At 39.8% G+C, this 22883-nt stretch overlaps 1 protein-coding gene across 4 annotated transcripts; it reads left to right on the top strand.

Annotated features, from left to right (window-relative positions):
• The first annotated feature begins 9781 nt into the window (after positions 1 to 9781).
• Positions 9782 to 21200, top strand: LOC144769621 (uncharacterized). Of its 4 annotated transcripts, XM_078653788.1 has the most exons (3): positions 9782 to 14550; positions 14642 to 14719; positions 14826 to 21200. In XM_078653788.1, exon 1 carries the CDS (start codon positions 11085 to 11087, stop codon positions 13086 to 13088), a length of 2004 nt encoding a protein of 667 aa, XP_078509914.1. In that variant the 5' UTR covers positions 9782 to 11084; the 3' UTR covers positions 13089 to 14550; positions 14642 to 14719; positions 14826 to 21200. The 4 variants fall into 4 exon arrangements, with proteins under 4 accessions (XP_078509914.1, XP_078509913.1, XP_078509912.1 ...); XM_078653787.1 differs by having other exon boundaries at positions 14642 to 21200; XM_078653786.1 differs by having other exon boundaries at positions 9782 to 14719.
• Positions 21201 to 22883: the final 1683 nt, after the last annotated feature.

Raw genomic sequence — 22883 nt, 5'->3', positions numbered from 1 at the left:
CCACACACATAATACATTCTCTCAGTAGTGGCTCTTCACCAACCAAGAAATCACTACTTACAACATACCTTTTCACACATTCACTGTCTCCCACATATTTAACGTTTCCAATTCTTGTAGGTTCATGGCACACCATACATATCTCACCTTTTCTGTCCATTCTCAAACTTGGATGCAAATTTGACAATCTGAATTTTTCCTCGTCTTTAATCTGTTCTCTTATCTTTCTCTCTTCTCTCCAACACTTCACTATTTTAACCCTCCTCTCATTGTATTTTTTATTAAACACATGCTCTTCATTCTTCAAACCACATACATCCTTTTGGTTAGCAATTTTTATTTTCTGCTTAATGTGTGCATTCATACTCAGAAATGTATCATAATATTTAAGACCTTATTAACACCTTCATGCTCAGAATATGGAGACCCTCCAGTGAAACTTTGAAATCCGACCGATAAAGAGAAAAAAACAAAACTAATTTTTGTTAAAAATACTACCAAACACATTACACCACAAGCTAAAGGATAACAGCAATTGTAAGTAAGTAGTTGCACCTTCACTTGCAGAAAAGGGAAGAAAATACATAGCAGTTTTTAATATTCATAATCTCAATGTCTTTGTTCGTCATTTTTGCATAAGTATTATGAAATCCGCTTGCTAAACTTTCCCTACGTGTCAATGTGTTATGTTTTACTTCATTATGTACTATAGTTAATTCAACCTTTGTGGCGGTATACCCACCGGATTTATTTATTTATTTTATTTATTTTGAGAGTTTTATATAGCGCGAACAAGATCTTTGCAGATAACAGAGCGCTTTACAAAGGCAGGTGGAGGGCAGGGGAACAAGGGGGCATAGTGGGGAGGTAGCTCAACATGATCATGTACATAGCACCAATACAGTATATAACATAGTACCAATATAACGTATAGTACAGGTATGAGGTAGCGGGCATAGTTGGAGCGTAAGTCATCAACAGGTTCATGTACATAGCACCAATATAGTATATAACATAGTACTCATATAACGTATAGCACCAATATAGTATATAACATAGTACTCATGTAACGTATAGTACAGGTACGAGGTAGCAGGCAAAATTGGAGCGTCGGCCATCCACTCGCTGTAAATAAACACGTGCATAGGAATATATAGGCAGTATCATAGCGCCAGACTGGTAATACTGTTCTTAATGTAAAACACGCGAAATTGTTCAAGTGTATTTAGCCATAAGGATACTTTTAACTTCTTTCTTAAAAAGAAGGGAGGAAGAGATGAGTCTTGTTTCAGGAGGAAGTGCGTTCCAGATCCTGGGCGCCATACCAGAGAAGGAGCGTTTGTAGGTTTTTTCCTTCCGGAATCTTCGCGGTTTCAGCAGAAGATTGTTCGAGCTCCTGGTGGTTCTGGACCCACCTGAGATTGTCAACTTATGAGTGAGGTAGCTGGGTGATTTCAAGTGTATAGCCTTGTGCGTCATGCGGATAAAGTAGACAAAACAACAGACCAACAAAGATTATTAGTACCAAAAATAAAATGAGCAAAAATGACCATGAAACGCCTAAAATTAAAAAAAAATTCATTAAAACAATAATAATTTTTTTCTTATTTTTCTTAACACTATAATCAAAAAACAAATTACATTTCGAAAGTTTTTTTACCTCAAGTTTCAGTACATTCAGTTTATGTTCTTGAAACATTTTCTTTCCTATCTTTCTTTCTTCTGTCTAACCCGTCACAATTTTAACTCTCCTCTCATTGTCCTCTTTATTAAACTCGTACTTTTCATTATTCAAGCCAAATACATACTCTTGGTTAGTATTTTCATTTTCTCCTTAATGTGTGCACCTGTTTCAAAAATATACCATATCTAAGACCCTTATTAACACCTTCATCTTCAGAGATATGTAGATCTTCCAGTGAGATCTTGAGATCTAACAGATCAGGAGACAAAGACAAATATTTGGACAACTAACCCCAAGTTGGTCGTCCGCTTGGTGGCCCGCGTCTTTCGGAACCCTGCCCCAACCTGTTCCGAAAGTAAGGAACTAGGGAGTTGTCTTCGATGAAAACCTTAACTTTGTTGCTCATGCCAACCAAATAGCGACTACAGCCTTTCATAAACTGCGACTAGTAAGGAAAATCATCCCCTTCCTACCTGATAGTGCCGCCAAAACCCTGATAAGTTCCCTGGTGTTATCCTCACTGGACTATTGCAACGGCCTTTTTGCCAATGCTCAGATCCGTGTAATCAACAAAATGCAGACTATTCAAAATGCGGCAGCAAGACTCCTCGCCAGAATTCCCAAACATAAGCCCATTGCTGATACAATCAGAAACCATCACTGGCTCCCAATCAAAAACCGGATCAAGTTTAAGACTCTATGTATCGTATACAAAGCACTGCATAAGCAAGGACCTCAGTTCCTTAAAGACCAGTTGACACCCTACTGCCCCCCCAGATTACTGCGATCCACTACCCTTAATGAACTAGTGGTGCCTCGTACCAAGACCGTCTCCTGAGGAGACCGCCGGTTCATGGTCACGGCACCAAGACTTTGGAATACCTTGCCTCAGTCGATTAGGACAAGTCACTCTCTCTGGTCATTTCGTAAAAAGCTAAAAACTTGGCTGTTTAATCAGTAAACCCTCATGAACTAGCTGTGGAGAATTTTGCAGAAGTCGCAGCGCCGAGACACCTAAGGGCAATTGTTCGCGCTTAATTAAATATCATAAATAAATAAATAAATACATTTTTGCTAAAAATACTAACAAACACTTTACGCCGGTATTTGTAAATAGGTAGTACCTTAACTTGCACAAGAGGGAGGAAAAGCGCATCATGTCAATGTGTTATTGTTACTTCATTATGTATTGAAGTTAATTTAATCTTTCTGGAGTCATACCCCAACGGAGAAAGCAAGACTCAACAACAGACCAACTAAGATCATTAGAGCCATTAATAAAATGAACAGACTGATAATTTTGCAACAACTGCTTTAAGCCATTTTCTGTTGCGACTAAAAGCAAACATTATTGTGAAAACCCCAAAATTAACAAAATGTTTCTTTAAAACAATGATAATCTTTTTCTTCTTATTTCCTTGAAAACAATAATCCAAGACCAAAATAAACTTCAAAGGAGTCTTTTAGTCCCTCGGGGTTTCAGGTCATGATCACAAAAGATTTTCTTTCTTCTTTCTAGCTTTTTGAAACGTTTTCACAGTTCCTATTTTCCCTATTCTTTTAGATTGTTTTCAATGTGGCGCTTCGTCTTCTGATTCACTTTCAGGTTCACTTCCAAAAGTGTATTGGCAATCATTTATTGGTCTCGCACTGACTCCTTCTTCTTCAGATATTGATGCTACATACATCCTCTCAGGTGAAGCATACTTTCTATGCCGAGTTCTTTCTTGCTGGTCTTTTAGGTGCTGGTGATTCATTTTCACTAGAGTAAATAACAAGGAGGCCCCCTTCTGTTTAAGGTCTGGGACCAGGGGAAAATTGTCAAAGAAAAGTACAAAGGTCCCTGAGGGAGCCACAGAAATGGTCTCAGGTGTTCAACAATGCCCATATAAAACCTATATGTTATGATAATACCAATCTCACAGTGATCAGAACCTCCGATACCCTACGAAAGTGCCTCAGGGCGTGTTATAGATACAACAACTCAATGATTGCAGCTCACACTCGTATAAAAATCAAAACATATTAGCAGTAACTCAACATATAATTACTTAAACAAGTGAAATCAAACAGAGAGAAAAAATGTATATTTTCTGGAACATTTGAAAAATGTTATTTATTCAGTGGTTTGTTCAATTATTATTTCATGCACCAGACTGAATAGATGCATATACAATACAACAAAGATTTTATACAATTTTAATTAAAAACACAAAATACGGCGATGATTTAAAATGTTCATGGAGAACAGGTGTCGACGCGTCGTTTCGGTTAAGATTCAAATTAAAACCTTCATCAGGACAGTTTCTATAAAGAATCAACAATTACTAATCCATATGTATAAAGTACAGTTTCACATCATTTAACAACGTTATCATTGTTTTTTCTTTTCTTTTTTGCTCTCTGTTAGCTTCATGCTAAGAGTTACAAGCACAAATTTAAGTGAAAACAGATACATTTTTTGACACATTTCGTTATCCCTAAAACATGAACTCGGGAGGTAAAGTTGTTGGTATTATCAAAAAGAATCGGTAGGGCTAAAACTATATAATATATATTGCTATATCTGCACATTATCTCTACGATAAATGAGTGTGCTTACCTCACTATCTGAGGGTTATGATTTTCTCAGAAGTAGGTAGGATGAGCCCGTTTCCTGGGTTAGGCACAACAGAGCTAGGATGGTATCCTGCTTTCTCAGTTCTAGGTATACTTTGACATGCCTATAAGTCACGTTTCTATGCTCCACTTCACTAGCAACCACCCCCCCTGTCAGGTCAACAACATTCCCTTTGGTCAATTCCTGAGACTTAAAAGAAACTGCACTACTATCCAGGATTTTGATAAGCATGCAGTAGCCTTAAAATCTAAATTCATTGACCGAGGATATCCAAAGCGCATGGTGAGGCACGCCTACAAACGCGCAAAATATTATGACAGAGAAATTTTACTTAAGAATAAGGAGAAAAAGGACACCAACCCCCAGCCTATTATTTTTGTAACAATTTTAATCAAGTGAGTAATAAACTAAAGAATATAATAAACAGGAACTGGCACTCAATAAATAATAAACAACAGGAAAGAGTACCCAAACCGATGTTCTCCTTTCGCCGTAATCGCACAATCCGCAACAGCCTTGTGCATACATATAGAGAAGTGAGAACCAACAACCAACCGTGCATTGATAATGCTCCTCTACCCACTTGAACATTTCCATGCTCTGGTTGTGGTAACTGTAAGGATATTATCCGTGGTAGCACAATTACCAAACAGAACGTAGTGATAAAACCAAGAAGTTTTATGAATTGCAGGACAAGAAATGTAATTTATCTTATAAGCTGTCCCTGCGACCTCATCTATATTGGGGAAACATCCAGAGAAGTACGCACCCGGATGAATGAACATAGATCAGCCATACGAACAGATAAAAAGGGTGCACCCCTGACTGAACACTGGAAGAAAATGAAACATGACATAAGCGACTTGAAATGGTGCTGTTTAGAAACAGTAACCATTAACGCTAGAGGCGGTGACCTCAACCAGAAAAGAAAAAAAAGGGAACAATATTACATGTCCAGATTCAATAGTGTCCGTATGGGCCTCAACAGCAGAGAAGACTGGGAGCGTATTATATGGTATGATACATTAACAATGTGCTGTAAAATCAAGAAGATAGGCATGTCCTCCCTCAGCCTGGTATAAATGAAGAGATAAAGACATTCGTACTTAATAATAAGACACAAGGTCACAAAAAATTATTTTTTATAATGTTAACGCCATCAAAACATTCCAAATTTATATATCAGTCTAGTGTGGGAAACGCGACCACTGGACCACTATTGAATATGTCCCCTGGCATTAATTTAAATGCCTTTTTTTCCAGTTCCATTTCTATCTATTGGAGAAAATAAAATAAAGCAATATACGCGACATTCCTGGCAACTATTGTTCTCTATGTAATACGTTTCATGTAATATATATTTCTTTCGAATATGATAGAGGACAATGCACAACACATGAACATCAGGAGTAGAGTATGACTAAATTATAATTGTAATACAATATCAGCCGTACCACTAGACCTCCTTTATAAATTTGAATGTTGATTTAAGCACTGTATAAAGTTTGCGCAAGTCAACAAACATCACGTGACCCACAGTCGTCTTATCACAAGCCGTAGCACAATAGCCAATCAGTGCCACTCTCATAGACAGGACGAATCTCGGGCAGAATGTTTAATGCTGAATCGCTTAAAGTACGCGCGAGTTAGTAACTATCATGTGACCTATAGTTGACCTATCACCAGTCGCAGCGCAATACCCAATGACTGCCATGTTCACATGAAAGACGAAAAGCTGGCGGCTCTTGACGATTTATTGAAATATACAGAACCCCCGGGACGCTGTTATAACAGGAGCAGGGAGGCCGAATCTATGAAAGAAGGTAAGGAGGGTCTGTAGGATGGGGCTCCGTGTGGCTGAAATACTAATTAGTTTTATATTGCATGGCCTCGATATATAATATGCTCAATCTATGAGTTTTCAACACCATCCCTTATTTTAATATATAACGACTGACCCAGGCATAAGAACAGCCATGTAAAATTGTTTAACCAACGGAAGAAGAAACGTTCCGTCCTTAATAGTAAGGATGTTTCTTGAAAACCCTTTGTAAATTAACGTAATATTGCATGGCCTCGATATATAATATGCTCAATCCGTGAGTTTTCAACACCATCCCTCATTTTAATATATAACGACTGACCCAGGCATAAGAACAGCCATGTAAAATTGTTCTAACCAACGGAAGAAGAAACGTTCCGTCGTTAATAGTAAGGATGTTTCTCGAAAACCCTTTGTAAATTAACGAAATAATGGAACAAGCAAACTATAAGCCCCCAGATTAGAAACCCGGTTAATTTAATGGTAGATAAACAATATATAAAAACATGGCGTGATGGGTAAACGGGCCACCTCGCTAGCAATCTGCACGGACTCCCACTGTGAAAGCTTGGCATCCTTTTTCGTGGAGAAGGTGCGGGTAATCTACCGAGGGTTTTTGCCATCTGTGCAAGATGACGAGCCCAGGGCTGTAAGAGTTTCGGATTGCGAACCTCTGTCCTCCTTACCTGCTTTATCGGTTGAGGCGTTTGATATTCTGAGCCTCAAAATCAAATCTGGCTCTCCTCTAGACCCTTTGAAGCCAGAGTTTATTACCCTTCTCCCGCCTCTATGCCGTGAGCCGATTTTGGAGTTGATCAACCTCTCACTAGTTGAGGGCGTGGTTCCTGCCTCCTGGAAGCAAGCAGTGGTCAGCCCCATTTTGAAGAAGCCTAGTCTTGACCCTCTGTTACCTGAGAACTACCGCCCCATCTCCCTCCTGCCCTGGACCGCCAAGGTCACTGAGGCACACGTAAATTCCATCTTGTCTGCCCATCTCTCTCGCAATAATATTCTTGACAAGAGTCAGAACGGTTTTCGCGCACAACACAGCACCGAAACTGCGCTGCTCTTTATGAGCGAACATCTGCGTTCGGTGCTGGATGCGGGGCAGACAGCGGCGCTCCTTTTGTTAGACCTGAGCGCCGCATTCGACACGGTGTCTCATGACATTCTGCTGCGGAGGCTGGAGGAAGTGGGTCTTGAGGGGAAAGCTCTTCAATGGTTCCGCTCCTTCCTTTCGGACCGGTTTTTTAAAGTGGCCATTCCACCTGGTCAGTCCTCTTTCCACTCTTTGGGACTAGGAGTACCTCAGGGCTCTGCGCTTAGCCCCACTTTGTTTAACCTGTATGTGAAACCGCTGGCTGCTGTCGTCAGACAAACTGGCTTAACTATGACATCGTATGCCGACGACACGCAGCTGGCGGTGACACTCAGTGGGGACCCTGAGGTGACTGCCCCCAGGTTTCGCGCAGGGCTTTTAGCCGTGGCGAATTGGATGCGTACTAACTGCTTGCAGTTAAACGCTAAGAAAACCGAAGTCCTGATCTTAGGAAAGCAAGCGGAACTGTGGGGTGATCAATGGTGGCCTATTGAATTGGGGGTGACTCCCATCCCAGCGGCCGAAGTAAAGAACTTGGGGGTCTGGCTGGATTCCAATCTCTCTTTTACCAGCCATACTAAGAAGATTGCAGCTACCTGCTATGGTATTCTGCGAGGACTGAGACCAGTCCTCAAATTCTTCAACCCCCCAACTCGGCAACTGGTGGTCCAAGCCGTGATTCTCTCTCGGCTGGACTATGGGAGTGTTCTGTTGCTTGGTGTCAACCAGACCGAGGCCACCAGACTGCAGAGGGTGCAGAATGCCGCTGCGCGGGCCATTGTGGGCCTCCCGAGACGGTGCTCTGTATCTGCAGTTTTAACCTCCCTTCATTGGCTGCCGGTCAGACAGAGAATTAAATTCAAGGCACTCTGTCTGACATTCAAGATCTTGAAATTTTCATCACCTCCTGCCTTGGTGGGTCTTGTCTCCCCATATGTTCCCAGGCGGTCTCTCAGGTCGGAATCTCTTCATCTAGTGAGTGCGCCTAGATTCAGACTGAGTAGGATGGGCGGCCGTTCATTTCGAGTTATGGCGGCTGGATTATGGAACTCCCTTCCTGTCCACATCCGTGCCCTTAATAGCCTGACTCTTTTCAGACGCGCGATTAAAACCTATTTGTTCACCTCTGTTGATTGATCGTGTTTCTTTTCAGCGGTGATTTGTTGTGTTGTGGTACTGGATCAGGCGCCAGGACGCCCCTTCGCTGGGGCAGCTGTGCGCTGAATAAAAGTTACTAACATAACATAACATAACATAACATACTGAAGAAAGGTTTTGTATTAACAGAAATCGCTGATTTATTTGGGAGGTTAACCCCCGAACCAGTAAAACGCAACACGACACGTTAAGCCAATTGAAAGGGCCCGTGACTACAGCGATTTACCATACAGCGATAGATGGTGAGTATGAGCATGTCTCATGCATAGAATAGAGGCAACAATGGATTCTAGATACTATAGACAATCTTGTGCCCTTACTTTTTATCTTCAGAAATAGTAAATTGAAAACACAACCCGATACCGGTGGCTCCTGTTTAACTAGCGTGAACTATCAACAAACTACATTAAGGTATTCTTCCTTTCCCTTCTTAAGTTATTGCACAGGAGAAGGTGTATCATAAGAAAAAGGGTATGCACCTCTAATTTACATACTTTCAATTTTACGTGACTTATAGGCATGTCAAGGTATACCTAGAACTGAGAAAGCAGGATACCATCCTAGCTCTGTTGTGCCTAATCCAGGAAACGGGCTCATCCTACCTACTTCTGAGAAAATCATAACCCTCAGATAGTGAGGTAAGCACACTCATTTATCGTAGAGATAATGTGCAGATATAGCAATATATATTATATCGTTTGAGCCCTACCGATTGTTTTTGATAATACCAACAACTTTACCTCCCGAGTTCATGTTTTAGGGATAACAAAATATGTCAAAAAATGTATCTGTTTTCACTTAAATTTGTGCTTGTAACTCTTAGCATGAAGCCAACAGAGAGCAAAAAAGAAAAGAAAAAACAATGATAACGTTGTTAAATGATGTGAAACTGTACTTTATACATATGGATTAGTAATTGTTTGTTTCTTTATAGAAACTGTCCTGATGAAGGTTTTAATTTGAATCTTAACCGAAACGCCGCGTCGACACCTGTTCTCCATGAACATTTTAAATCATCGCCGTATTTTGTGTTTTTAATTAAAATTGTATAAAATCTTTGTTGTATTGTATATGCATCTATTCAGTCTGGTGCATGAAATAATAATTGAACAAACCACTGAATAAATAACATTTTTCAAATGTTCCAGAAAATATACATTTTTTCTCTCTGTTTGATTTCACTTGTTTAAGTAATTATATGTTGAGTTACTGCTAATATGTTTTGATTTTTATACGAGTGTGAGCTGCAATCATTGAGTTGTTGTATCTATAACACGCCCTGAGGCACTTTCGTAGGGTATCGGAGGTTCTGATCACTGTGAGATTGGTATTATCATAAAATATAGGTTTTATATGGGCATTGTTGAACACCTGAGACCATTTCTGTGGCTCCCTCAGGGACCTTTGTACTTTTCTTTGACAATTTTCCACTGGTCCCAGACCTTAAACAGAAGGGGGCCTCCTTGTTATTTACTCATTTTTACTCAGCTTGTTAGCTGAGGAGGCAGTAGGCCAGGAATATTTCTTTTCCCTTTATAGTACGGATACTAGACCACCTAACAATCCCTGTTCCATATTGAACACCATGGAAGGGATTAAAACACTGAGCTATACAGAAGATGAGTTCAATAGGATTATAAACGGTCCTCCAGTAAAGAATATATCTACTGTTCGCCTTGATAAGACAGACGAGGAACAGTGGCGAACACTGTGGAATTTAAAAAAAAAGGGTAGTTAGAGCTGAATTACACGCAGATTTCTTGGTAGAGTACTGCAAGAAAGGGATAATACCCAAAGGTCTTCAAATGGCAAATGAACCAGGTATTTTTATTAACAATAGAAGGTTTATCGAGAATTGGACGCTGGTGGCAAATCGATGTAGCCGCGATTGGATACTTCTCATAATTGAGACAGCTCATGCAGTGTTAGTAGTTGAACGTAAAGAAATAGAAGAACTAGAAACCAAACTTAACGACAATACAGCACTCCTAGAAGCAAAACAGAAGCTAGAAGAAATCGAGAAAGATATCGCAGGCTACAGCGATTACTTAATAAATAAAAAGATCAATAAATTGCGTAAAGACATCACGAACTATAACTTGGAGTATGTTTATCCATATCTCCAGAAAGACTTTTATGATAGACCTAAAGAGAATTATCCACAGCGCAGACATTGGCACAACCAGCCCCGAAATTTTGCAAAGAAAAAGGTTAGATTTTTTGATACCTCCTACACCAGTTCGGATTCGGAAAATGAACAACACAACGAGAGTAGGACCACAAAGGAGAGAGAAACACCATCAGGCTCCAATCAAGAAGGCCTTTCTTTTTTGGAGCAGCGCCAACAAAACTTTGGTCCCCCGAGAGGCAAAGGAAGGGGTCGTGGGAACTACAACGCCACACCCCAATTCCTACGACGTCCTCATACAAGGAGCTAGAAACATTGGGACTAAGTAGTCCCAAGAAAGCCCCTATAATCAACCTTTCTAAACACGTGCTATCTAGTCATGAAATCACACTCTTGGAAAAAGGCTTAGGTTTCGCAGTTTCCTCGACAGTTGACAGATACTCATTAGAAAGAGACCTTCAAGGCTTCTTTAGAAAAATTAGATTGGCAATCTTTTTCGAGGGAAAAGAAAGACAGACCAGAACAAATAAATCTGGCCTCAAAAACAAATCCTCCTGATCCCCAAATATTAACATGGTGCCCAGAGACATCGAAGCCTTTGAACGCAGCGTAGACAAGAGCGTGGATGATCTCCTTAAACGTAAACATTGGACTAACCACAACCTTAGTAAAGACGAAGCGGCAGCATTACAAGCACTACAAAACAATGCCGATCTGACTATCAAACCAGCCGACAAAGGCGGAGGAATTGTGGTGATGGATACTGCGGATTATAATGATAGGATGCAGTATCTACTTCAAAATAGAGATCACTACACATTAGCTAATATGCATGAATGGACATCACTTAAGTCACGCATTAATACTCTCTTGGGACAAGCTAAGGACGATGAGGTCATCTGTGATGAAGAGTTTTCTTTCTTAAATAATCAGAATCCAACCATCCCGGCTCTATATGGGCTTCCTAAAGTCCATAAAGACATCACAAATCCCCCAATGAGGCCCATCGTCTCCAGCATAGGCTCATTAACTGAGCCATTAAGTAAATATGCCGATGTATTTTTACAACCTTTAGTGACAACCCAAAAGGCATACATCAAAGACACAACGGCAATCATTCAAAAATTAGAAGGCTTAGAGTTTAATCCCGAGAATCAGATCCTTGTTACTTTAGAGATCGAGGCGTTATACACAAATATACCTCAAAACGCCACGATAGAAATGATAAATTCCATGGTTAATACTGAGGACAGAGATCACACTGCCCATGAACAGTTTATTATAGATTGTGTCACGATGGTACTCGAAAATAACCTGTTCTTATTTAATAAAGACCTGTATAGACAAACAAAAGGGACCAGCATGGGAGCCACCTGTGCCCCAAGTCTGGCCTGTCTATGTGTATCACAATTCGAGGAACAACATATATTTAACCAGGTATCACCCTTTTATGAGAATATTTCTATGTGGTCCCGTTACATCGACGATGTTTTTTTCATATGGACTGGACCAGTAGATATTCTGATGGAGTTTATCACCTGGCTCAATTTAGGGGATGATAATTTAAACTTTACATCTCACCTAGACAATCAAAGTTGCGAATTCCTCGACCTAATAATTAAACACACTGATGGATTTTTAAATGTGGAATTATTCACAAAACCAACAGATAGGAATACTATGCTCCACTTCACTAGCAACCACCCCCCCTGTCAGGTCAACAACATTCCCTTTGGTCAATTCCTGAGACTTAAAAGAAACTGCACTACTATCCAGGATTTTGATAAGCATGCAGTAGCCTTAAAATCTAAATTCATTGACCGAGGATATCCAAAGCGCATGGTGAGGCACGCCTACAAACGCGCAAAATATTATGACAGAGAAAGTTTACTTAAGAATAAGGAGAAAAAGGACACCAACCCCCAGCCTATTATTTTTGTAACCAATTTTAATCAAGTGAGTAATAAACTAAAGAATATAATAAACAGGAACTGGCACTCAATAAATAATAAACAACAGGAAAGACTACCCAAACCGATGTTCTCCTTTCGCCGTAATCGCACAATCCGCAACAGCCTTGTGCATACATATAGAGAAGTGAGAACCAACAACCAACCGTGCATTGATAATGCTCCTCTACCCACTGGAACATTTCCATGCTCTGGTTGTGGTAACTGTAAGGATATTATCCGTGGTAGCACAATTACCAAACAGAACGTAGTGATAAAACCAAGAAGTTTTATGAATTGCAGGACAAGAAATGTAATTTATCTTATAAGCTGTCCCTGCGACCTCATCTATATTGGGGAAACATCCAGAGAAGTACGCACCCGGATGAATGAACATAGATCAGCCATACGAACAGATAAAAAGGGTGCACCCCTGACTGAACACTGGAAGAAAATGAAACATGACATAAGCGACTTGAAATGGTGCTGTTTAGAAACAGTAACCATTAACGCTAGAGGCGGTGACCTCAACCAGAAAAGAAAAAAAAGGGAACAATATTACATGTCCAGATTCAATAGTGTCCGTATGGGCCTCAACAGCAGAGAAGACTGGGAGCGTATTATATAGTATGATACATTAACAATGTGCTGTAAAATCAAGAAGATAGGCATGTCCTCACTCAGCCTGGTATAAATGAAGAGATAAAGACATTCGTACTTAATAATAAGACACAAGGTCACAAAAAATTATTTTTTATAATGTTAACGCCATCAAAACATTCCAAATTTATATATCAGTCTAGTGTGGGAAACGCGACCACTGGACCACTATTGAATATGTCCCCTGGCATTAATTTAAATGCCTTTTTTTCCAGTTCCATTTCTATCTATTGGAGAAAAGAAAAGAAAGCAATATACGCGACATTCCTGGCAACTATTGTTCTCTATGTAATACGTTTCATGTAATATATATTTCTTTCGAATATGATAGAGGACAATGCACAACACATGTAACATCAGGAGTAGAGTATGACTAAATTATAATTGTAATACAATATCAGCCGTACCACTAGACCTCCTTTATAAATTTGAATGTTGATTTAAGCACTGTATAAAGTTCGCGCAAGTCAACAAACATCACGTGACCCACAGTCGTCTTATCACAAGCCGTAGCACAATAGCCAATCAGTGCCACTCTCATAGACAGGACGAATCTCGGGCAGAATGTTTAATGCTGAATCGCTTAAAGTACGCGCGAGTTAGTAACTATCATGTGACCTATAGTTGACCTATCACCAGTCGCAGCGCAATACCCAATGACTGCCATGTTCACATGAAAGACGAAAAGCTGGCGGCTCTTGACGATTTATTGAAATATACAGAACCCCCGGGACGCTGTTATAACAGGAGCAGGGAGGCCGAATCTATGAAAGAAGGTAAGGAGGGTCTGTAGGATGGGGCTCCGTGTGGCTGAAATACTAATTAGTTTTATATTGCATGGCCTCGATATATAATATGCTCAATCCGTGAGTTTTCAACACCATCCCTTATTTTAATATATAACGACTGACCCAGGCATAAGAACAGCCATGTAAAATTGTTTAACCAACGGAAGATGAAACGTTCCGTCCTTAATAGTAAGGATGTTTCTTGAAAACCCTTTGTAAATTAACGTAATATTGCATGGCCTCGATATATAATATGCTCAATCCGTGAGTTTTCAACACCATCCCTCATTTTAATATATAACGACTGACCCAGGCATAAGAACAGCCATGTAAAATTGTTCTAACCAACGGAAGAAGAAACGTTCCGTCGTTAATAGTAAGGATGTTTCTCGAAAACCCTTTGTAAATTAACGTAATAATGGAACAAGCAAACTATAAGCCCCCAGATTAGAAACCCGGTTAATTTAATGGTAGATAAACAATATATAAAAACATGGCGTGATACTGAAGAAAGGTTTTGTATTAACAGAAATCGCAGATTTATTTGGGAGGTTAACCCCCGAACCAGTAAAACGCAACACGACACGTTAAGCCTATTGAAAGGGCCCGTGACTACAGCGATTTGCCATGCAGCGATAGACGGTGAGTATGAGCATGTCTCATGCATAGAATAGAGGCAACAATGGATTCTAGATACTATAGACAATCTTGTGCCCTTACTTTTTATCTTCAGAAATAGTAAATTGAAAACACAACCCGATACCGGTGGCTCCTGTTTAACTAGCGTGAACTAGCAACAATCTACATTAAGGTATTCTTCCTTTCCCTTCTTAAATTAATGCACAGGAGAAGGTGTATCATAAGAAAAAGGGTATGCACCTCTAATTTACATACTTTCAATTTTACGTGACTTATAGGCATGTCAAGGTATACCTAGAACTGAGAAAGCAGGATACCATCCTAGCTCTGTTGTGCCTAATCCAGGAAACGGGCTCATCCTACCTACTTCTGAGAAAATCATAACCCTCAGATAGTGAGGTAAGCACACTCATTTATCGTAGAGATAATGTGCAGATATAGCAATATATATTATATTGTTTTAGCCCTACCGATTGTTTTTGATAATACCAACAACTTTACCTCCCGAGTTCATGTTTTAGGGATAACAAAATGTGTCAAAAAATGTATCTGTTTTCACTTAAATTTGTGCTTGTAACTCTTAGCATGAAGCCAACAGAGAGCAAAAAAGAAAAGAAAAAACAATGATAACGTTGTTAAATGATGTGAAACTGTACTTTATACATATGGATTAGTAATTGTTTGTTTCTTTATAGAAACTGTCCTGATGAAGGTTTTAATTTGAATCTTAACCGAAACGCCGCGTCGACACCTGTTCTCCATGAACATTTTAAATCATCGCCGTATTTTGTGTTTTTAATTAAAATTGTATAAAATCTTTGTTGTATTGTATATGCATCTATTCAGTCTGGTGCATGAAATAATAATTGAACAAACCACTGAATAAATAACATTTTTCAAATGTTCCAGAAAATATAAATTTTTTCTCTCTGTTTGATTTCACTTGTTTAAGTAATTATATGTTGAGTTACTGTTAATATGTTTTGATTTTTATACGAGTGTGAGCTGCAATCATTGAGTTGTTGTATCTATAACACGCCCTGAGGCACTTTCGTAGGGTATCGGAGGTTCTGATCACTGTGAGATTGGTATTATCATAAAATATAGGTTTTATATGGGCATTGTTGAACACCTGAGACCATTTCTGTGGCTCCCTCAGGGACCTTTGTACTTTTCTTTGACAATTTTCCCCTGGTCCCAGACCTTAAACAGAAGGGGGCCTCCTTGTTATTTACTCATTTTTACTCAGCTTGTTAGCTGAGGAGGCAGTAGGCCAGGAATATTTATTTTCCCTTTATAGTACGGATACTAGACCACCTAACAATCCCTGTTCCATATTGAACACCATGGAAGGGATTAAAACACTGAGCTATACAGAAGATGAATTCAATAGGATTATAAACGGTCCTCCAGTAAAGAATATATCTACTGTTCGCCTTGATAAGACAGACGAGGAACAGTGGCGAACACTGTGGAATTTTAAAAAAAGGGTAGTTAGAGCTGAATTACACGCAGATTTCTTGGTAGAGTACTGCAAGAAAGGGATAATACCCAAAGGTCTTCAAGTGGCAAATGAACCAGGTATTTTTATTAACAATAGAAGGTTTATCGAGAATTGGACGCTGGTGGCAAATCGATGTAGCCGCGATTGGATACTTCTCATAATTGAGACAGCTCATGCAGTGTTAGTAGTTGAACGTAAAGAAATAGAAGAACTAGAAACCAAACTTAACGACAATACAGCACTCCTAGAAGCAAAACAGAAGCTAGAAGAAATCGAGAAAGATATCGCAGGCTACAGCGATTACTTAATAAATAAAAAGATCAATAAATTGCGTAAAGACATCGCGAACTATAACTTGGAGTATGTTTATCCATATCTCCAGAAAGACTTTTATGATAGACCTAAAGAGAATTATCCACAGCGCAGACATTGGCACAACCAGCCCCGAAATTTTGCAAAGAAAAAGGTTAGATTTTTTGATACCTCCTACACCAGTTCGGATTCGGAAAATGAACAACACAACGAGAGTAGGACCACAAAGGAGAGAGAAACACCATCAGGCTCCAATCAAGAAGGCCTTTCTTTTTTGGAGCAGCGCCAACAAAACTTTGGTCCCCCGAGAGGCAAAGGAAGGGGTCGTGGGAACTACAACGCCACACCCCAATTCCTACGACGTCCTCATACAAGGAGCTAGAAACATTGGGACTAAGTAGTCCCAAGAAAGCCCCTATAATCAACCTTTCTAAACACGTGCTATCTAGTCATGAAATCACACTCTTGGAAAAAGGCTTAGGTTTCGCAGTTTCCTCGACAGTTGACAGATACTCATTAGAAAGAGACCTTCAAGGCTTCTTTAGAAAAATTAGATTGGCAATCTTTTTCGAGGGAAAAGAAAGACAGACCAGAACAAATAAATCTGGCCTCAAAAACAAATCCTCCTGGTCCCCAAATATTAACATGGTGCCCAGAGACATCGAAGCCTTTGAACGCAGCGTAGACAAGAGCGTGGATGATCTCCTTAAACGTAAACATTGGACTAACCACAACCTTAGTAAAGACGAAGCAGCAGCATTACAAGCACTACAAAACAATGCCGATCTGACAATCAAAGCAGCCGACAAAGGCGGAGGAATTGTGGTGGTGGATACTGCGGATTATAATGATAGGATGCAGTATCTACTTCAAAATAGAGATCACTACACATTAGCTAATATGCATGAATGGACATCACTTAAGTCACGCATTAATACTCTCTTGAGACAAGCTAAGGACGATGAGGTCATCTGTGATGAAGAGTTTTCTTTCTTAAATAATCAGAATCCAACCATCCCGGCTCTATATGGGCTTCCTAAAGTCCATAAAGACATCACAAATCCCCCAATGAGGCCCATCGTCTCCAGCATAGGCTCATTAACTGAGCCATTAAGTAAATATGCCGATGTATTTTTACAACCTTTAGTGACAACCCAAAAGGCATACATCAAAGACACAACGGCAATCATTCAAAAATTAGAAGGCTTAGAGTTTAATCCCGAGAATCAGATCCTTGTTACTTTAGACATCGAGGCGTTATACACAAATATACCTCAAAACGCCACGATAGAAATGATAAATTCCATGCTTAATACTGAGGACAGAGATCACACTGCCCAGGAACAGTTTATTATAGATTGTGTCACGATGGTACTCGAAAATAACCTGTTCTTATTTAATAAAGACCTGTATAGACAAACAAAAGGGACCAGCATGGGAGCCACCTGTGCCCCAAGTCTGGCCTGTCTATATGTATCACAATTCGAGGAACAACATATATTTAACCAGGTATCACCCTTTTATGAGAATATTTCTATGTGGTCCCGTTACATCGACGATGTTTTTTTCATATGGACTGGACCAGTAGATATTCTGATGGAGTTTATCACCTGGCTCAATTTAGGGGATGATAATTTAAACTTTACATCTCACCTAGACAATCAAAGTTGCGAATTCCTCGACCTAATAATTAAACACACTGATGGATTTTTAAATGTGGAATTATTCACAAAACCAACAGATAGGAATACTATGCTCCACTTCACTAGCAACCACCCCCCCCTGTCAGGTCAACAACATTCCCTTTGGTCAATTCCTGAGACTTAAAAGAAACTGCACAACTATCCAGGATTTTGATAAGCATGCAGTAGCCTTAAAATCTAAATTCATTGACCGAGGATATCCAAAGCGCATGGTGAGGCACGCCTACAAACGCGCAAAATATTATGACAGAGAAAGTTTACTTAAGAATAAGGAGAAAAAGGACACCAACCCCCAGCCTATTATTTTTGTAACCAATTTTAATCAAGTGAGTAATAAACTAAAGAATATAATAAACAGGAACTGGCACTTAATAAATAATAAACAACAGGAAAGACTACCCAAACCGATGTTCTCCTTTCGCCGTAATCACACAATCCGCAACAGCCTTGTGCATACATATAGAGAAGTGAGAACCAACAACCAACCGTGCATTGATAATGCTCCTCTACCCACTGGAACATTTCCATGCTCTGGTTGTGGTAACTGTAAGGATATTATCCGTGGTAGCACAATTACCAAACAGAACGTAGTGATAAAACCAAGAAGTTTTATGAATTGCAGGACAAGAAATGTAATTCATCTTATAAGCTGTCCCTGCGACCTCATCTATATTGGGGAAACATCCAGAGAAGTACGCACCCGGATGAATGAACATAGATCAGCTATACGAACAGATAAAAAGGGTGCACCCCTGACTGAACACTGGAAGAAAATGAAACATGACATAAGCGACTTGAAATGGTGCTGTTTAGAAACAGTAACCATTAACGCTAGAGGCGGTGACCTCAACCAGAAGAGGAAAAAAAGGGAACAATATTACATGTCCAGATTCAATAGTGTCCGTATGGGCCTCAACAGCAGAGAAGACTGGGAGCGTATTATATAGTATGATACATTAACAATGTGCTGTAAAATCAAGAAGATAGGCATGTCCTCCCTCAGCCTGGTATAAATGAAGAGATAAAGACATTCGTACTTAATAATAAGACACAAGGTCACAAAAAATTATTTTGTATAATGTTAACGCCATCAAAACATTCCAAATTTATATATCAGTCTAGTGTGGGAAACGCGACCACTGAACCACTATTGAATATGTCCCCTGGCATTAATTTAAATGCCTTTTTTTCCAGTTCCATTTCTATCTATTGGAGAAAATAAAATAGAGCAATATACGTGACATTCCTGGCAACTATTGTTCTCTATGTAATACGTTTCATGTAATATATATTTCTTTGGAATACGATAGAGGACAATGCACAACACATGAACATCAGGAGTAGAGTATGACTAAATTATAATTGTAATACAATATCAGCCGTACCACTAGACCTCCTTTATAAATTTGAATGTTGATTTAAGCACTGTATAAAGTTCGCGCAAGTCAACAAACATCACGTGACCCCACAGTCGTCTTATCACAAGCCGTAGCACAATAGCCAATCAGTGCCACTCTCATAGACAGGACGAATCTCGGGCAGAATGTTTAATGCTGAATCACTTAAAGTACGCGCGAGTTAGTAACTATCATGTGACCTATAGTTGACCTATCACCAGTCGCAGCGCAATACCCAATGACTGCCATGTTCACATAAGAGACGAAAAGCTGGCGGCTCTTGACGATTTATTGAAATATACAGAACCCCCGGGACGCTGTTATAACAGGAGCAGGGAGGCCGAATCTATGAAAGAAGGTAAGGAGGGTCTGTAGGATGGGGCTCCGTGTGGCTGAAATACGAATTAGTTTTATATTGCATGGCCTCGATATATAATATGCTCAATCCGTGAGTTTTCAACACCATCCCTTATTTTAATATATAACGACTGACCCAGGCATAAGAACAGCCATGTAAAATTGTTTAACCAACGGAAGAAGAAACGTTCCGTCCTTAATAGTAAGGATGTTTCTTGAAAACCCTTTGTAAATTAACGTAATAATGGAACAAGCAAACTATAAGCCCCCAGATTAGAAACCCAGTTAATTTAATGGTAGATAAACAATATATAAAAACATGGCGTGATACTGAAGAAAGGTTTTGTATTAACAGAAATCGCAGATTTATTTGGGAGGTTAACCCCCGAGCCAGTAAAACGCAACACGACACGTTAAGCCAATTAAAAGGGCCCGTGACTACAGCGATTTGCCATACAGCGATAGATGGTGAGTATGAGCATGTCTCATGCATAGAATAGAGGCAACAATGGATTCTAGATACTATAGACAATCTTGTGCCCTTACTTTTTATCTTCAGAAATAGTAAATTGAAAACACAACCCGATACCGGTGGCTCCTGTTTAACTAGCGTGAACTAGCAACAAACTACATTAAGGTATTCTTCCTTTCTCTTCTTAAGTTAATGCACAGGAGAAGGTGTATCATAAGAAAAAGGGTATGCACCTCTAATTTACATACTCTCAATTTTACGTGACTTATAGGCATGTCAAGGTATACCTAGAATTGAGAAAGCAGGATACCATCCTAGCTCTGTTGTGCCTAATCCAGGAAACTGGCTCATCCTACCTCCTTCTGAGAAAATCATAACCCTCAGATAGTGAGGTAAGCACACTTATTTATCGTAGAGATAATGTGCAGATATAGCAATATATATTATATCGTTTTAGGCCTACCGATTGTTTTTGATAATACCAACAACTTTACCTCCCGAGTTCATGTTTTAGGGATAACAAAATGTGTCAAAAAATGTATCTGTTTTCACTTAAATTTGTGCTTGTAACTCTTAGCATGAAGCCAACGGCGAGCAAAAAAGAAAAGAAAAAACAATGATAACGTTGTTAAATGATGTGAAACTGTACTTTATACATATGGATTAGTAATTGTTTGTTTCTTTATAGAAACTGTCCTGATGAAGGTTTTAATTTGAATCTTAACCGAAACGCCGCGTCGACACCTGTTCTCCATGAACATTTTAAATCATCGCCGTATTTTGTGTTTTTAATTAAAATTGTATAAAATCTTTGTTGTATTGTATATGCATCTATTCAGTCTGGTGCATGAAATAATAATTGAACAAACCACTGAATAAATAACATTTTTCAAATGTTCCAGAAAATATACATTTTTTCTCTCTGTTTGATTTCACTTGTTTAAGTAATTATATGTTGCGTTACTGCTAATATGTTTTGATTTTTATACGAGTGTGAGCTGCAATCATTGAGTTGTTGTATCTATAACACGCCCTGAGGCACTTTCGTAGGGTATCGGAGGTTCTGATCACTGTGAGATTGGTATTATAATAAAATATAGGTTTTATATGGGCATTGTTGAACACCTGAGACCATTTCTGTGGCTCCCTCAGGGACCTTTGTACTGATCATTTTCACTAGAGTAAACTTCAATTACTTCAGATTTTTCATTGATCAGTTTCAGTCTCTCATTTTGCCAATAGTTTCTTTAACTGGTTCTTTTCAGTTACTTGTTTACTTCAGCCCTTTTGTCCTCATGAGTGACTACTACTGAATCTTCTCCACTCACTGTTGAAACTCGACCAGCATCAGCAGCACAATTCACTTTGAACTGCTTACTTCATTTGGGGTTTATTGTGACTTGAATTTTTAACTGGAGTTGCTCACTGTTTGGATTAGAGACTACTACTTCTTTTAGCCACTCATGCCTTTGACTTTAACATTGTAACATCTCTTCAGTCTGATCCTTACTTTGAAACTCAATACTGTTATTGGTTCCTTCACCCAGATCTTCACTTTCATCGAACATAACTTCATTAACTTTGTTGTCTCACCAGTTTCAGATTTTCCACCCACCTCTGGATCCACGCTGCAAACTTGAGCTTGTCTCTGTGAATCAGTGGTTGTTTTCTTCACTCTTTTTATGTGAATAGTGCGGATCCATTGTGGAAATCCAGCACACTTCTCAGCATGTTTGGCACTAATGTCACTTGATATAAGCCATCTCCAAGCAACTCTTCCAAACTTGTCTTCTGAGAATCACCCCATCTCCAGGGCCTAAAGTATGGCACTGGTCTTCCTTCCTATTGCCAAGGTCACCTGATGAGATATAAGTTTTACCATATCAGCCAGCCAGCCAGACCTTTGCAGTAATCTACAACGATGTAATTGAACAAGTATCAATCAATTTGTATTTGTAATGCACGCTCATCACCCCAGGGGGTATCCAGGTGCTATGTGGGGAGAGGCTTATTCGAACAGCCAGGTCTTGAGGTCACTCCTAAATTCAGTGATGGTGGTGGCGGTTTAGAGGTGGATTGGGAGGCCGTTCCAAGCCTTGGCAGCGAGGTGGGAGAAAGCGTGTCCTCCATCTCGGATGCGATGAATGCGGGGACGGTGGTGAGGGCCAGGGAGGCCGACCGCAGGTGCCTGGTAGGCTGATGAAAGGCCAAGCGATTGTTCAGGTATTCTGGTCCCCTGTTGTGGAGGGCTTCGTAGGAGTACATGAGAAGTTTGAAGTGGCATCTCTTTTTGATGGGGAGCCAGTGAAGGCTGCGGAGAGGGGGTGATGTGGGATCGTGTAGGCAGGTCCAGGATAACTCTTGCTACATCGTTCTAGCTGGTTTAGAGGTGCTTGAGGAGGAGGGTGGTGGATCCTGCGTAGAGGGCGTCTCTGTAGTCAAGACGACTGGTGATGAGGGCATGTGTGAAGGTTCTTCTGGTGTCTGTTGGGATTTATCTGAAGACCCTATGGAGAATTCTGAGGGTGTTGAAGCAGGTGGAGGTGACCAAGTTGACCTGTAGGCTGATGAAGAGCTCACTGTCAAGGATG

Source organism: Lissotriton helveticus, chromosome 7 (genome assembly GCF_964261635.1).
Source record: "Lissotriton helveticus chromosome 7, aLisHel1.1, whole genome shotgun sequence".
Classification (NCBI taxonomy): domain Eukaryota; kingdom Metazoa; phylum Chordata; class Amphibia; order Caudata; family Salamandridae; genus Lissotriton; species Lissotriton helveticus.
Note: the sequence above shows the minus strand (reverse complement) of the source record. Positions and strands in the feature narration are given on the sequence as shown.

What these genes read in the sequence shown, in the direction of transcription:
- LOC144769621 (XM_078653788.1), top strand. Translation starts at nt 11,085, where the DNA reads ATGGTGCCCAGAGACATCGAAGCCTTTGAACGCAGCGTAGACAAGAGC.